Source organism: Citrus clementina, unplaced genomic scaffold (assembly GCF_000493195.1).
Source record: "Citrus clementina cultivar Clemenules unplaced genomic scaffold, Citrus_clementina_v1.0 scaffold_8, whole genome shotgun sequence".
NCBI lineage: Eukaryota > Viridiplantae > Streptophyta > Magnoliopsida > Sapindales > Rutaceae > Citrus > Citrus x clementina.
The window spans coordinates 18,446,154-18,461,895 of NW_006262022.1; the positions used below are offsets into that span (position 1 = coordinate 18,446,154).

The 15,742-nt window shown below is 33.1% G+C and overlaps 1 protein-coding gene across 1 annotated transcript; it reads right to left on the minus strand.

Annotated features, from left to right (window-relative positions):
- Positions 1–7,934: 7,934 nt before the first annotated feature.
- Positions 7,935–11,345, minus strand: LOC18035216 (probable leucine-rich repeat receptor-like protein kinase At1g35710). Its single transcript, XM_024179862.1, has 2 exons — positions 8,339–11,345; positions 7,935–8,227 (listed from the first exon to the last, which is right to left on the minus strand). The coding sequence occupies exons 1-2, from the start codon at positions 11,343–11,345 to the stop codon at positions 7,935–7,937; spliced, it is 3,300 nt and encodes a 1,099-aa protein (XP_024035630.1).
- Positions 11,346–15,742: the final 4,397 nt, after the last annotated feature.

Genomic DNA, 15,742 nt, shown 5'->3' on the forward strand with positions numbered 1-15,742 from the left:
TGCGCTCGCGTCGGTTGATGTTTTCCGGTGTGACGGCGGCAGCAAATCGGCGTCGGAGATGCGTGAACAGTCGCTGCCCTTTGTGGAGATGGCGGCTGGGGAAGATGAAAGGAAGAAAAATATGATTTTAGGGTTTCATAGTTTTTATTATGTAGGTCCGTATGATTTCATAAGTTTTTTTTCGGGCAGAAATGTTTCAATATTTTGCATTTAAATCCAAAAACAGTTTTGAACTTAAAGAATCTTAGTTTTAGGCCCAATTAATATTTGGGCTTAATGGATTATAATGCATAGATAAATTGAACACATTAAATCTATTTTTGGTCTAAAAGTTTTATTTTAATAAAAAAATTTTTTTAATTATTTATTTCTTTTTAAAATTAAAAATTGGACCAATTATAAATTTAAAAACCCAATTTCTCCTAGTCCATTAACAAAAACAAGATTATGGAAGATGGACATTGACAAGAAGCCCAATAAAGATTAGACTTAGAGTTAATGTATTTTTCATTATTAGGAAAGCCATGAATTAAGATTATTTAATTGTTTTTCTATATGTTATGTTTTGGATGATAACATGTCATATAGAATAGGTAGTGCCACTCTATGCATAATGATACATGTCATTTATTAATTATGAATTTCATTATATTGTTTGAAATTTGCCTATGCTTAATAATATTGGATATCATCTAGATAATATTATAGGAAGTATGCAATTAACAATATGTATGTTTTAAAAGGAAAAACCAATTTTAAAATATTGAGTGGGAGAGGAAAATTCAAGATAATTTTTCCACGGGCTCCATTGTTAGTTCAATAATAAAATTATATATATACCTCGACTTCATGATACGGTGATACTCCCTTCGGAGGGTATATATATTAGATATTTTATTTGATGAACTTCTTCAAAGATAAAATTGAAATATTTTTCAATCGATTGTTCACCCCAACGGTGACTATTGATATGAAAAATACGTAGATTGAAACAATGGTTATACACTCAACTAAAGTTTGTTATTAACCTTCCCAACGAATCTCTGTTAACAAATTTAGGCCCAAAGGGATAACGATAATTATTTATCATGTCTCTACATAAAAGTAAATAATCTAATGGATAATTGGGTCTAGTAAGTGTACACATGACTTCCCCAACGGATAGCTTGTCAAAGCGGTACTAGATTATCGTTACAATAAATTAAAATGCATTTATGATTTTTTACATTTTTGTCATTTATTGTGAATATTGTTTGAAAGTATTTATGCATGTCTATTTTGTTTTTTCAGAAAATGTCTTCCATCAACTCATTATTAATTATTCTTGTTAAAAATGAACTCACTGGCGAAAATTATTTAGATTGGAAACGCAATTTATTTAATATTCTCACTGCTAAGGGAAGCAAATATGTGTTGACCCAGCCTTGCCCTCATGAACCATCGTTATACGATTATAGAAATCAGAGGGAGCCTTATGAGAAATTGTGCGAAGCTAACAAAATGGCTAAGCGCTATATATTGGCTTCGATTTCTGTGGCACTGCATAAGAAACATCGGAGCATGGAAACAGCCACTGAAATTATGGCTAGTCTTCATCAGATGTTTGGGCAAAATACCTATTTTGCCAGAGAAGCAGCATTAAAACGTATTACGGATACTAAGATGGAAGAGAGCACAAAAGTTCGTGATCATGTCCTCAAAATGATGGACTATTTGAATGAGGTAGAGATTCATGGTGTTCAAATCAATGATAAATCAAAGATTAACATGGTAATTGAATCTTTACCTGATACATTCAAAGAGTTTAAGGTCGGCTATATCTTAAACAATAAAGATATGACCTTAATTGAATTAATGCACGAACTACATGCTATAGAAGAATTTTATCATAGCAGAAAACTTCCTGAAAAATGATTCTCTTCAAGGCTTAAGTCGAAAGACAAGAATGAGCAAGCAAAAGTTGAGTTCGACAAATTGTCCACTAAAAGAAGTGGCAAGTGCTACAAATGTGGACAGAAGGGTCACTGGAAGAAAGATTGTCCTAAGATTATTAAAATCAAGTATAGGAAATCTTTAAGCTTCCTAATTAGTTCAGATTTCTATTGATTCATACAATAATGAATTCTGAGATAACTAATCTTATTTGTAATTCATTTATTTGGTTTTCAGGAAACCAAGAGATTAAGTGAAGAAAGCTTCAAATAGCAGTTGAGGACATGCTAGTTTATATCAATTGAAAGGCTAGATCAATTTTACAAGACTTAAAGTTTTGATATTTGTCTTTATTTTTCCAAATATTAGAGGAATATTAATTTCGGTGACTTGTTTTAATAAACAGGAGTGCACTGTTATTTTTTGATCCTCTATTTATTATTTATTTTGGTTATTTATAAAGACAATTTATATCATATAAGTCCATTGATCTATTCAAAGTAAGATATAATGATAAAGAGTATATGCATTTATCTAAGAAAAGAAATGTTTCTTCAAACCAAAATTACCTCTGATATTTATGCTCAAGTCATATAAACTATAATAAGATTTTAAGAAAATGATTAATGATAGACTTGTTGGCCTATTAAGATTGATCATTGTAACTCTATAAATCTTATTTAGAAAAGTAATATGACAAGGATGCTCTTTTTGAGCTAAAAGCATAACATTGTATTTGATGATTTAGCGCATACAAATGTATACGGACTAATCAGTTTACATGTTATAAGAGGTTATGAGTATTCTATCAATCTTGTTGATGAATATTCATTTTATTTATGTTTGTCCAAATGCGTCATCATTCCATTGCTTTTGAAATTCAAAAGAGTACGTGGATAAGACAGAAGCAATTAGACAGGAACATAAAAGAACTTCGATATGATCGAAACAAAGAATATCTCTATGGAGAATTCAAGCACTATTTGGTTGTCAATGAACACTATGATACAATAATGTAATTAAATGGAGAAACAAGATTCTTTTGGATAAGACAAGATATATACTAAGTGGTTTATCATTTACCTTTTTTATTCCAGATACTAGTATTTGAAACTACAAAGTTTATTGAACTTAGTTTCATCTATCTCGGTGTCTACTACTCCAAGATATTATGAAAAAGTCACAAACATGGTTTGAGACACATTCGTATTTGGAGTTTACTAGTATTTCTACTAGAATCAGAGATAGAGAAGATGGATTCGTGTTCAGAAGCTTGCATGTTTTAGGTATCAAAAATGAATAAGGGAAAGTCTGAATTATAGTCCTCAAGATAGGAATGTATTTATAGAAATATTCTTTACTTTCTTTGAGGAAGACTATATAATGACTTATAACCTAAGAGTAAGGTAAAACTAGAGAAATAAAAGAGATCAGGTTGATGCTCAGCTTTCAACACCTGTTATAGAACAGGAAGAACAGCAATAACCAGCTGATCAGCACAGGATTATCCTTGAACAACCATCACTTTTAGAACCTAGTCGTAGTGGGAGGGTAACTAGGTTACCTGCGAGATACATGTTTTTGGGAGAAACCTATATGGCTATCTCAGATGAACATGTACAAGATCCCACTAGTTACAACGAATCTCTAATAGATAGAGATGTTAAATTTTGGAAAAAAGCCATGAATCAAGAAATTGAATCTATGTATTCCAATAAAGTCTGAGAACTTGTAAAGACACCAAATGGGGTAAAACCTATAGGGTGCAAGTGGATCTACAAGAGAAAAAGAGGAGTAGACGGAAGGGTGGAAACATTTAAAGCAAGATTAGTAGCCGAAGGGTTTACTCAGAAAGAAGGAATCGATTATGAGGAAACCTTTTCTCCGGTTGCTATGCTTAAATCCATCAGGATTCTGCTCTCTATTGCTGCAGTGCTAGATTATGAAATTTGGCAAATGGATGTCAAGACTGCCTTTCTTAACGGGCATCTTGAAGAAAACATCCACATACAGCAACCAGATGGATTTATACAAAAAGGCCAAGAACACATGGTATGTAAGTTGCAGAGATCCATTAATGGATTGAAGCAAGCATCCCGGTCATGGAACATCAGATTTGATCAAGCGATTAAATCACTTGGATTCATTCAGAACATTGATGAACCATGTGTGTACAAGAAAATTCAGGGAAAATTTGTAGCCTTCCTAGTTCTTTGTGTAGACAATATTCTCCTGATTGGAAACGATATAGGAGTATTGACTACAATAAAGATTTGGTTAGCAAAACAATTTGATATGAAAGACCTGAGAGAGACAAGTTATATTCTTGGTATCAAGTTACTACGAGACCGGAAGAATAAAACTTTAGCCTTGTCTCAAGCGGTCTATATCGATAAGATATTGGCTAGATTTAGCATGGAAAATTCCAAGACTGGTTTATTACCATTCAGACATGGAATTACATTCTCTAAGGATCAATCACCTAAAACATCTGAAGAGATAGAGAGAATGAGACGAGTTCCCTATGCAGAAGCTGTGGGAAGTCTCATGTATGCCATGCTTTGCACTAGGCCAGACATCTGTTTTGCGGTAGGGATGGTTAGCAGATATCAATTTAATCCTGGACCTCAATACTGGACTGCAGTCAAGCATATTATAAAGTATCTGAAAAGAACTAAAAATTATATGCTTGTGTATTCTGGTGATGAACTTATTCTGGTGGGTTATACTGATTCTGACTTTATGTCAGATAAGAATTCCAGAAAATCAACTTCCGGCTATGTGTGTACATTGGGAAGTGGAGCTATTAGCTGGATGAGTGTGAAACAATCTTGTATCACAGACTCAACAACTAAAGTTGAATATGTGGCTACATCTGAAGCTGCAAAAGAGGCTATATGGCTCCGCAAGTTCCTACGAAATCTTGAGGTGGTACCTGTTGTAACTGCACCCCTTAAACTATTATGTGATAATGGTGGTGAGGTAGCTCAATCTAAGGAACCAAGGAATCGCAAGAAACAAAACATATTGAAAGGAAGTATCATTTTATAAGGGAATAGTGTAGAAATGTTATATGACAGTACCCCAAATGGCATTAGATACTAAATGGCAGATCTTATTACAATGGCCATTAGTGGGAAACCTTTATAACCTGCACTTAGAGCCCTAGAGCATGTGCAATATGCCAGATATGCTTTGAGAGCTAGTGGGAGATTGTTGGGAAATTATGCTCTTTAAAAGCATATGTGTTTATTTAATTGTAATAAATAATTTTTCTGATTAATAAAATAAATGAGGTATTTTATTCAAATATCTTAATTGCATTAATATTTGTATTAAAGTCCATTTAATCATATTATATGTATTTATGTGATCACCATGTGGATTCACAGAAGACATAAATACAAGTTATCTCACAGAAGACATAAATACAAGTTATCTTATGATTAAATAAATTTAGTTCGCAGTTGATAAATAAAGTTGGGCACTTTATTTAGGTATAGACTGTAATAAATTCATTGAATGATTTGTCTTAATCATGTATGAATTTATTGATGTAGTACGACTACATTGAACAGGATCACATATGATATTTAATTAACTTTGTAATAACTGTCAGACTTATTAAATCTCATAGGCGTTGATTTTACTGTAATCTTAATCTTGAGTTAATTATGATTTCATGATTGTAATTGTTATTCCATTTGAGTTACCAATGGGCACGACACATCCTTGTAGTCAAGATTACCCGGTATCTTGGTGGGAGCAATTATGAGTATTGGAGTTATGGATTAACAATATAGAATTTGTACAACACATCTCTTGATGGGTTTTCGGCACTTGATCATAGAATTCTCTGGCCAGAGTGTGTCAACATATTTAGTATGTTGAAAATGATCATTAGAGAAAACCAGTAAGGATCAAAGAATAAGATGTTATTAAATTGATTGGACAGTTGAGATATCAATTTAATTAACGATGTGGTACAAAGGATTGTGCAGTAAAGAAATCAATGTGGCTGGGGACGAATTATTATTCGAGCATACAATTATGGAAGTCAGTTCCAATCTTTTAGTGGAGTAGATTTGGAATTAAATAATTAGGCTAGTTTAATTACAGGCCTAATTGTTATAGCCACTATTGTATGTTCCCAAATGATCCCCGGGTTAGCTCATTTAATTGACTTCACCACTACTGGACTAATAAGCAAGATAACTAGCTATTTGGGTCAAAAGCCTAAATATATCATTTAGTGAGAGGCTCCATTTAATTAGCTTATGTGTAAGGGGCCTTATGTTATTTTACATGGTGGGTCCCCTATTAAATAAAAAGTAACGTGAGTTTTATTTTGGGCATTATTTGAAGCCTAGGGTTTTCACTAAAGGGTGATATAAAAGGCTTATTTTTCTCAAAAGAAAGGAGAGAAGCCACTTTATACAAATCGGAGAATAAGATTTTTCTCTCTATTGTTCAGAGAAAAATTTTCTCGTGCTAGTTGCTTTGGTAGTGATAAAGGCGCCCACACGTCAAGTGCAGATCGAACCTGAGTCATAACCTGGAAGATCATTGGTGACATTCGTGATCTAACAAGCGTGGTGGTGACGGATCGTGATCTAACAGGAGTGGTGGTGGCGGATCGTGATCTAGCAGCCTAAATCATTTCAGCGGAAAAAGCCAACTCGGATTTTCAAGGTACGATTTCTAGAATACAAATTCTTATATATTATATGAGAGCGATCTTCAAAAGGTTTTATAAAAATTTTAAAAACCTCATTTTTCCCCAACAATCTAAATGTTATCTAATGCTTTCTTAAATTATTTAGCTCTGAAAAATGATCATTGAAGAGGTTATTCTTAAGTGCTAAGTTTACAGGCAGAGAGGGGTTTTGTAGTTAAAAAATGTAGAGAGCATATGTCTGGGATATGAAATGAAGGTATTGAGGTGTTCTGTTTTCTTAATTGGTATTTTCTAAAATCGATAATGGTGAAATGGGGCTGAAAAATGAGATTATCTGGCATCCTGCTCTGACGCATAAGTCAGTAGGCTGATTTGGTGAGTTTGATGGTTGTAATTGCGTGCTTGCCGCAAATGTTTCACCCCTTAGCTTATAAATCTGGATTGGTGACTAGAAGTTGTGTCTTTAGGGGTGCGGGGTTCGTATACTCCGAAGCTTTAGGGTCAAGCAGACATTATGTTTTTAACTTGTCAACTGCAGTATTCGTGTTTGAAATCATCTTTGTTACCTTAACCTCCCCTCTCCAAGATTCTAAGCTTGCCTTCCTTTGACTGATTCAATTGTGCACCTCAATACCAATCAATCGGCACTCAGGTGGTTCTAACTAACTTGTTTATCTCCCCCAAACCAAATTATGACTAATCTCGCTTTTTAAGGGAGGGAAAATTTCATTTAGGTGGTTGTGTGAGCTCCTTAATTAAGAACTTTTAAATGTATGTTTCTTTCAGAGATGTATATCTGAATGTTATCTAATGTTTTCTTAAATTATTTATCTGTGAAAAATGATCATTGCAGAGGTTATTTTTAAGTGCTAGGTTTACAGGCAGAGAGGGGTTGCATAATAGTTGGTTTTGTTGTTAAAAAATGTAAAAGCATATGTCTGGGATATGAAATGAAGGTATTGATGTTTTCTGTTTTCTTAATTGGTATTTTCTTGGATTACGGATTTCAATTCTATAGCATGACTACTGTAATCGTGTGTTTCTTCATTTCTCATTTTGCTTTCGTTATATTTCTCAAATTTTTTGTCATTCCTCCCAAATTGTGACGTTTAATGGATAAGTTAGGATCATTATTAGACAACCTAGGACGTGTAATAAAAAAATTTGAAAATATTGTTTCATGTTTGTTAATATGTATCATGCACTTGAATTTGCATCTTGTTATGGGGCACATCATCATCGAAAAAAGATACATCCAGTCAAGGGAACTTACAAGACTTACCCCTTGTCATCCCAAAAAAATCTAGAAAACGAATTAAAAGGGTTAAATCTTTAACAATTGAGACACTTTCTGTATGGTTGGTCTAGATTCGGGACTCTCATCTAAGCATGAAATGGCGACTTCCATGATTGATATCAATTTGTCTTGAACATTGTGCGATGGAGTTGGAAGCCGAGGGTCCAACATTTCATTGAGTGCTATTTCCAAGTTCGAAGATGAAGAGGAAATTGAGGAAATGAAATCTCTTGGATGTTTCCCCTTTATCACTTCCAATGCTAACACCCCAAAGCTGTACACATCGCACTTTTCCGTAACTTTCATTGTGTATGCAAGCTCTGAAACAGAAAAAAAAAATCGATTATATTTTATTTTTTATTTTTACTTGAAATCTAGTAAGCTGATACTAGTTAGTTTATTGTACAAGTTCGAAATAATGATTTACATACCCGGTGCAACATATCCATATGTGCCTGCAAGTTCTGCCCAATTGGATGAGTCTGGCTTGAGAAACTTGGCAGTTCCAAAATCCGAAACATGGGCTTCATTCTCCAAATCTAACAACACATTCTTGCTTGATATATCTCGATGAACAATTGGTGGGAAGCAATCATTGTGCATGTAAGACAATGCATCAACTACACCTTTTATCACATTCATTCTCTTTGTCCATCCCAAATCCTTTGCTGCTGCGTCATTGCTCAGGATCATGGCCAAGCTACCCATTTCAAGATATTCATAAACTATAAATGAGTGTCGGGCATGTGAACAAAAGCCATAAAATTTCACAATGTTACGATGTCGTATCCCTGTTAATGTCTTAACTTCATTAAGGAATTCTTGTTGACTTGCCATCTCACTTGGGAGTGGTGAATGAAATTTCTTGACTGCAACGATTTCTCCAGATGGTAACTCAGCCTTGTAAACGCTTCCTTGTCCACCCTTTCCAATGCAGTGCTCATCATCAAAGTCATTTGTTACTCTAATGATTTCTTCGTACACAATTTTTCCTTCAAAACTTAACACTGAAAGAAAACCCGGAGCATTTCCAGGGCTACTCTGTTGTGTCTGTGAGCTACTCCTTCGAAACATAAAGAACAATCCAATTAGAGAAATTAAAAGAGCAAAACTCCCTAAGAGAGGGAATACAATAACAACCCAAATCTTTCTCGAAGCTTGTTTGTGTGACTTGGATGCTTTACAAGATGGAAATCCTTTGATATCTCCACACAAGCCTTTGTTCCCTTGTAATGCTTCCATCGGAGCATCTCTAAATGCGGTGCTATTAGGAATTGATCCATGTAATTCGTTGTAGGATATGTCAATATATGAAAGACCATGCAATTCCTCAAAACAACTTGGAATGAAGCCAGAGAGGTTATTGTGGGAGAGATTCAGCTTCTCCAAGCTTTGCATATTGCAGATTTGAGATGGCATCTCTTCTCCGAGAAAGTTATGACTCAAATCTAACTCTGAAAGATGAATTAACTTCTCCAATTCAACTGGAATTTTCTTAATAAACTGATTATTGCTCAAATTCAAGTAATGCAATTTAACCAAGTTACCAAGACTTTTTGGGATTGAGTTGCTTAATCTATTTGAAGACAAGTCAAGGCGCTCAAGTTGAGTGAGTGACCCGAGCTCTAGAGATAGTTGTCCACAAAGTTGATTACTATTCAAAATGAGCTTGATTAGAGAACTAAGCTTGCCAAGTTTTGATGGCATCTCACCAACAATGTGATTTGACGAAAGATCAAGAACTTTTAATTGAGATGAGTGTATAATCTCAGCGGGCATGCTGCCAGTAATATTATTCGAGGAAAAATCTAAAGTGCCTAACTTTGGGCATCTTCCCCAGTCAGATGAGATTTCACCATAAAAATAATTGTGGCTGAGATCTATGAAAGCTAAGTTTGGATGAATACCGAAAGATTCAGATATATTACCGGTGAGATGGTTTTGATTAAGACGTACTCTTACTAAGCTTGTCAAATTTCTCAAATTAGGAATTGGACCTCGTAATTGGTTATTCTCTAAAGTTAGTAGAGTCAACTTCACAAGGTTCCCATATTCTTTAGGAATAGCACCAGAAAGCGCATTATCAAAAAGAGTCAAGAAAGTAATCTGAGTCAAGTTACCCAGAGAATGAGGGATTGAGCCACAAAGTTTATTGCCGCTCAGTTCTAAATCAGAAAGAGACTTCAAGCGTCCTATTTCACTTGGAATTGAGCCAGAAAATGAATTGTTATAAAGATACAAGAAAGCCAAGTTGGACAAGTTACCTAGAGAGTGAGGGATTGAGCCACCAAGTTTATTGTCGCTCAATTCTAAATCAAAAAGAGACTTCAATTTTCCTATTTCACTTGGAATTGAGCCAGAAAGTGAATTGCCATAAAGATACAAGGTAGCCAAGTTGGTCAAATTACCCAAAGAATGAGGGATTGAGCCACAAAGTTTATTGTCGCTCAGTTCTAGATCAGAAAGAGACTTCAAGCGTCCTATTTCACTCGGAATTGAGTCAGAAAGTGAATTGTTATGAAGATACAAGGAAGCCAAGCTAGTCAAGTTACCCAGAGAGTGAGGGATTGAGCCACTAAGTTTATTGTAGCTCAATCGTAGATCGGAAAGAGACTTCAATTTTCCTATTTCACTTGGAATTGAGCCAGAAAATGAATTGCCATAAAGATACAAGATAACCAAGTTGGTCATGTTACCTAGAGAGTGAGGGATTGAACCACCGAGTTTATTGTTGCTTAGATCTAGATCAGAAAGAGACTTCAAGCTTCTTATTTCACTTGGAATTGAGCTAGAAAGTGAATTGTTATAAAGATACAAGGTAACCAAGTTGGTCAAGTTACTCAGAGAATGCGGGATTGAATCTTCCAAAAAGTTTTTGTACAAAGCAAGGACGTTTAGAGAACTTAATCGGCCTAATTCATGAGGAATTGAGCCACTTAGCTGATTCTCGAATAGGCAAAGGACCTTCAGATTACTTAGGTGGCCAAGTTGTACTGGTATTGTCCCAGAAAACGAATTGGATGATAAATCAAGGTACTTGAGTTTTGAAATGTTACCAATTTGAGGCGGGATGTTTCCAAAGAGTTGATTGCTCCAAAGAGTGAGATACTCAAGATGGGGAAATGATGAGAATGAGAAATCATGAAGCGTACCTTTTAAGCCTGTACTTGTGAGGTTAACACTATTGACTGTTCCCGCATGGTTGCAATGAATTCCAACCCAAGCACACGAGCTTATTTTGGTGACATTATCAAGAGTCCATGAAGGCAGGAGAGATCCATTTTTATGATTTTGAAGGCTAGCTTTCCATTTGAGAAGAGCATGGGCTTCTTCTGTAGAATCAAAAGAAGCGGTGAGTGGAAAATCTAGAACAGGGAATAGGATGAGGGAAATGAGTGAGAAAATTACTAAATCATTTTTCAAGTTTGGTAACGCCATTGCATAGTGAGAGATCAACTGAGACTCGATAATTATATATAGAAAGAGTAGAGAACAATTAAAGATGAGAACAACAAGAATTAAAGATTTGCTAGACACGGCAGATAGAAATAAACATCTAGGACTAATGGATGTACAAATAAACACACTGAAAGACAATTTTATATTAACTATACAAGAAAGCAAATGAGTTAATTGAATCAATGACGTGAGCCAACAAGTCAACGCGTCGAACACCTCTAAAGTAGACTAGTTGCAGGTAGGATAAAATAAAAAATATTGGTTTCATTAGTTACCCATATGTCGATTGAGGCCTGTATTGTATATATGCTTCTTTTAGCTTCAACGAAAATCTATTAGAATGTGAACTATTACAGTGTTACCAAAAAAAAAAAAAAAAAAATTTATGTGTTTTGAAAATTTAAATCATGTCAATATCAAATTTAAATCTTAAAGGCCAAAAACACAATCTTCGATATAAAATTTTATGATTTTAATTTAATTCCAGTTCTAAGTTGAGGTCAGCGCAAAGAATAGTTTCAGAACTTAACCCAAATTCTTCTATTTTTCAATAATTGTAATATTACCTGTAATCGTGTTGCAGAAACATATTTATTTCTATCTCTCTAATTTTAAAAATAAAAATAAAATTCTTCTGGATGAGCGTTAGCTGGAATGGGAACTTCATATGTTCGGGGGTCAACAAAGGTGTGTAAAATATTTCTGATTTTCTGTTCCGAATTCTCCCATTTGATTGGATTTGTTCAAAGGTTTAATTAAAAATTTTCTTGGGCGTAACGCAAAGCCAACAATCAAGTGTTTTTTTTTTTTTTGGTTTGCAATGGGGTGACCGTTAGCGGTAGTGTTTGTATAATATGTATGTGTTGCAATCTATATCACATACGCATTCAAGGTTCAAGTACTTTTCAAAAAAATTTATTTATTATTTCTATTTAATATTATATCAGTTTATAAATAATAAAAAATAGGTTACAATCAATAAAATATAAGAATAAGATTTTTCCTTAATTTTAGTAAATAATTTTTAATTTTAATTTTAATTTTAATTTATCTAATTTATAAGAAATAAATATGAATAAATTAGAAGTGTATTTGAAAATAAGGATATTGTTATAAAATTATTATATCATGGGAGTTATGGACCATTATGAAAATAATAATTAATTAATTTTGTGAAATGTTTCTCCATTATATATTTCTCTAGAAGAGCTGAAAAACTTATCCGAATACATATAATTAATTTTGTAATCAAAATTAATGGGCAACTTGACTTCTCTTTCTCGGATCCTAAGCCCTGATTAACTTGTTTACTGGGCGCTCTTTTGGATCCTGACCGACTAACTTGTTTACTGGGCATTTGTCTCGAGAAAGATTGTCAGTTAGTGAATAGAAAAGTCTATCCAATTCTAATTAAAGCAACACACAGTCACACACTGCCTTCCAATACCTTTTTGTAGTATAAAGTCACAAATATCGCATAAATGTTATTGTATAGGCCCTTATTTGATAAACAAATATGATTATTATTGTCATATTATGCACTTTGATGACACAACTGCTTTAATATCTATTTTATAAATGGCAAACATTTAGCACATTTTGGATCTAAATTGAGGTAGCTTCACTCATCAAATTTTATGTAAATATTAGCTATAGGTTTCCATAAGGTTTGAATTTGAAATTCACAAGAAAGCAAATAAGTGGTCGTCAAGCTTGCATGAGCTCAACTAGTCAATGCGTCAACACCTCTACATTACATCACATATTTTAAGATATCCATTTTCCAGCACTGGATCAAAATTTCCCAGTCAAGCAACTTGCAAAAGAGGATTGACTGAGAAAATTGGGAGTGTGCTGATTGATGGAACCAACAAAATTTCAATCTCTATTCCTTCCAAACGCACTAACAAATTTTCAATCTCAACCGGTCTATACCTACCATACGCACTAGCAAATTTGCAAGGTCAATGCTTATTGGAGAACAACAATGTGATGGTTCATCACAATTTTTCCCAAGCCACCTCTATTCCTGCAAGTGGTAGGCCCAGTAGTTATACTTTTCTGGGCGCTGGACATGTCCAGAGCATGCTCGTTATTGCTCGTCTCCCCCAAAACAAATTATATCTAATCTCTCTTTTTTACGAGCAGGGAGAAAATTCCATTTAGTGTGAGCTCCTTACTAACAACTTTCAAATGTATGTTTCTTTTAGAGATGTAAATATGAACGTTAAGATGATTAGTTGATTATTGAATAGGTTATTTGCCATATACGTTGGTTGCATAATGGTGGGTTTGTGGATAACAAATGTGTAGAGCATCTAGGATATGAAATGAAGGTATTATAAGGTGTTTTTTCGTCAGCGTGAGACTGTTGTTTTTAATTCGTTTTCTTAATTGGTATTTTCTTCGGTTATGGGTTTCAATTCTATTTGGTGACTTACAGCAGTCATCTCATGTGTTTGGTGACCTCCTTATATTTGATCAGCCCTCCACTTTTCGGTTAACTCGATTTATTTTTAGATCTATCCTGACTAAAAAATAGTTAAAAATAAATAATATTTATATTTTGTTTCTCTCTCACATCCCTTTCACTTTCTTGAACTGATTCACAGTATGAATCAAATATTATCTCCTAATCCAAACCCGAATCGAAAACTTGAAAGTCCTGAATTATTATCACCAAAAATCAAAATCAATCCCAAGCATCTATCGCAACAAAATACACTACTTACAAAATTTTACAAAACCCTGTAACAGAACCCCTCGTGCTGCAGAGGAGATGGATTGGTAGTGATGACGATATGTGCTGGTGATGGTGCTGGTGATGATTGACTTGATGGTGAAGATGACGATTGACTTGATGGTTATGGTAATGCTGACGCTCCATAGAGGAAAAAAAATTAAAATAAAAAACTAATATATCAGAGAACTCTAAACGTGTAATAAAAAAATTTGAAAATGTTGTAACATATATTTGCCAATATCATGTACTTAAAATTCTGTTAAAGAGAAGTTTTTCATCTTCTTATGGAGCCCACCATCATCGAGGTGACAGAAGATTGATGGGGTACCTCTAGTTTTTAAGTGGACTCGGAAGAGAAATTGATCACCGACATCACTGTTTGATAATTGTAATTTTCTGTACTTAAAATTCTGTTAAAGAGAAGTTTTTTAATTAATTCTTAATTATCACTGTTTGATAATTGTAATTTTCTGTTTCTGGAGTTAAGGGTGTTAGTATGTTAGAGAGTAGAGACTACGGTGCTTTGAATCCGTTGGCACCGACCTTTTTGTAAAATTTCTCAAGATTTTCATTACACATCTCAAGTGTTTCGTTTCATTTTCGCTACTTTTGTAACAAATTTTTTATTTGAAGAGAACCATAGCTTAAGATGATTCATATAGAAAATTTATTAGCTGTGAATAATTTTTGCATTTTGGAAAATACGGATTTGAACTGGCCCATGGTAAATAACTACAAAATATACTAGTCAATTACCGGGATGCCTATAATTTAGTATTAAAATATCGTTAGTTAATATGTTAACGGAAATCCATATTTTAAAAAATATTGACGTTTGCACATATAATTTTGAGAAAATAATCAAAGCTCCTCTGTTATTTAAAAACTCACCAAAAATCCATAATTTGCTGGGCATTTTTTCCCCAAAAGATTTTGTCTGTTAGTGAATAGAAAAGTCTATCCAATTCCAATTAAAGCAGCACACACTGCCTTTCAATATCTTTTTGTCGTAATGATAATAGTACAGTTACAAAAATCATATAAATATTGGAGAAAAGGACATTTACACCCCTAAGGTTTGGAAAAATGATCATAAAAACCACTGAATTTTCAATAAGTGACACTAAAACTCCATTTTGACCATAATGTCTTTTAATTCTATAAATTCCAAAAAAAATTGACTCCAAAATTTTATAGTATATAGAAATATGCACCAAAATAAATGTAATAATATATAGATTTTAAAATAATTATATTATTTAAAAAATAGTTTTATATTTTACAATATGCTAGACCTATTTTATTATATTAAACTAATTTTTAGAAATAAATAGAAACATAATTTTAATATAAATAAATTAATATTAAAATTATTTTGAATATTATATAAAAATAATTTTAATATTATTAATAGGGAGATATTTTGTCAATTGTAAAATCCATTTAACCCAAAGATTTATTTAAAATCTTTATAATAAATACAAATGTATTATTAAAATAAATATAATAATTTAAAATTTTAAAAATTATTAAATGTTAAAAATAATTTAATATCATTAGTCTACTAGATAGATTATATTATTTATATAAATTCGTATTAATTAAAAAACTTTCAGTCAATTTCTAATTACTA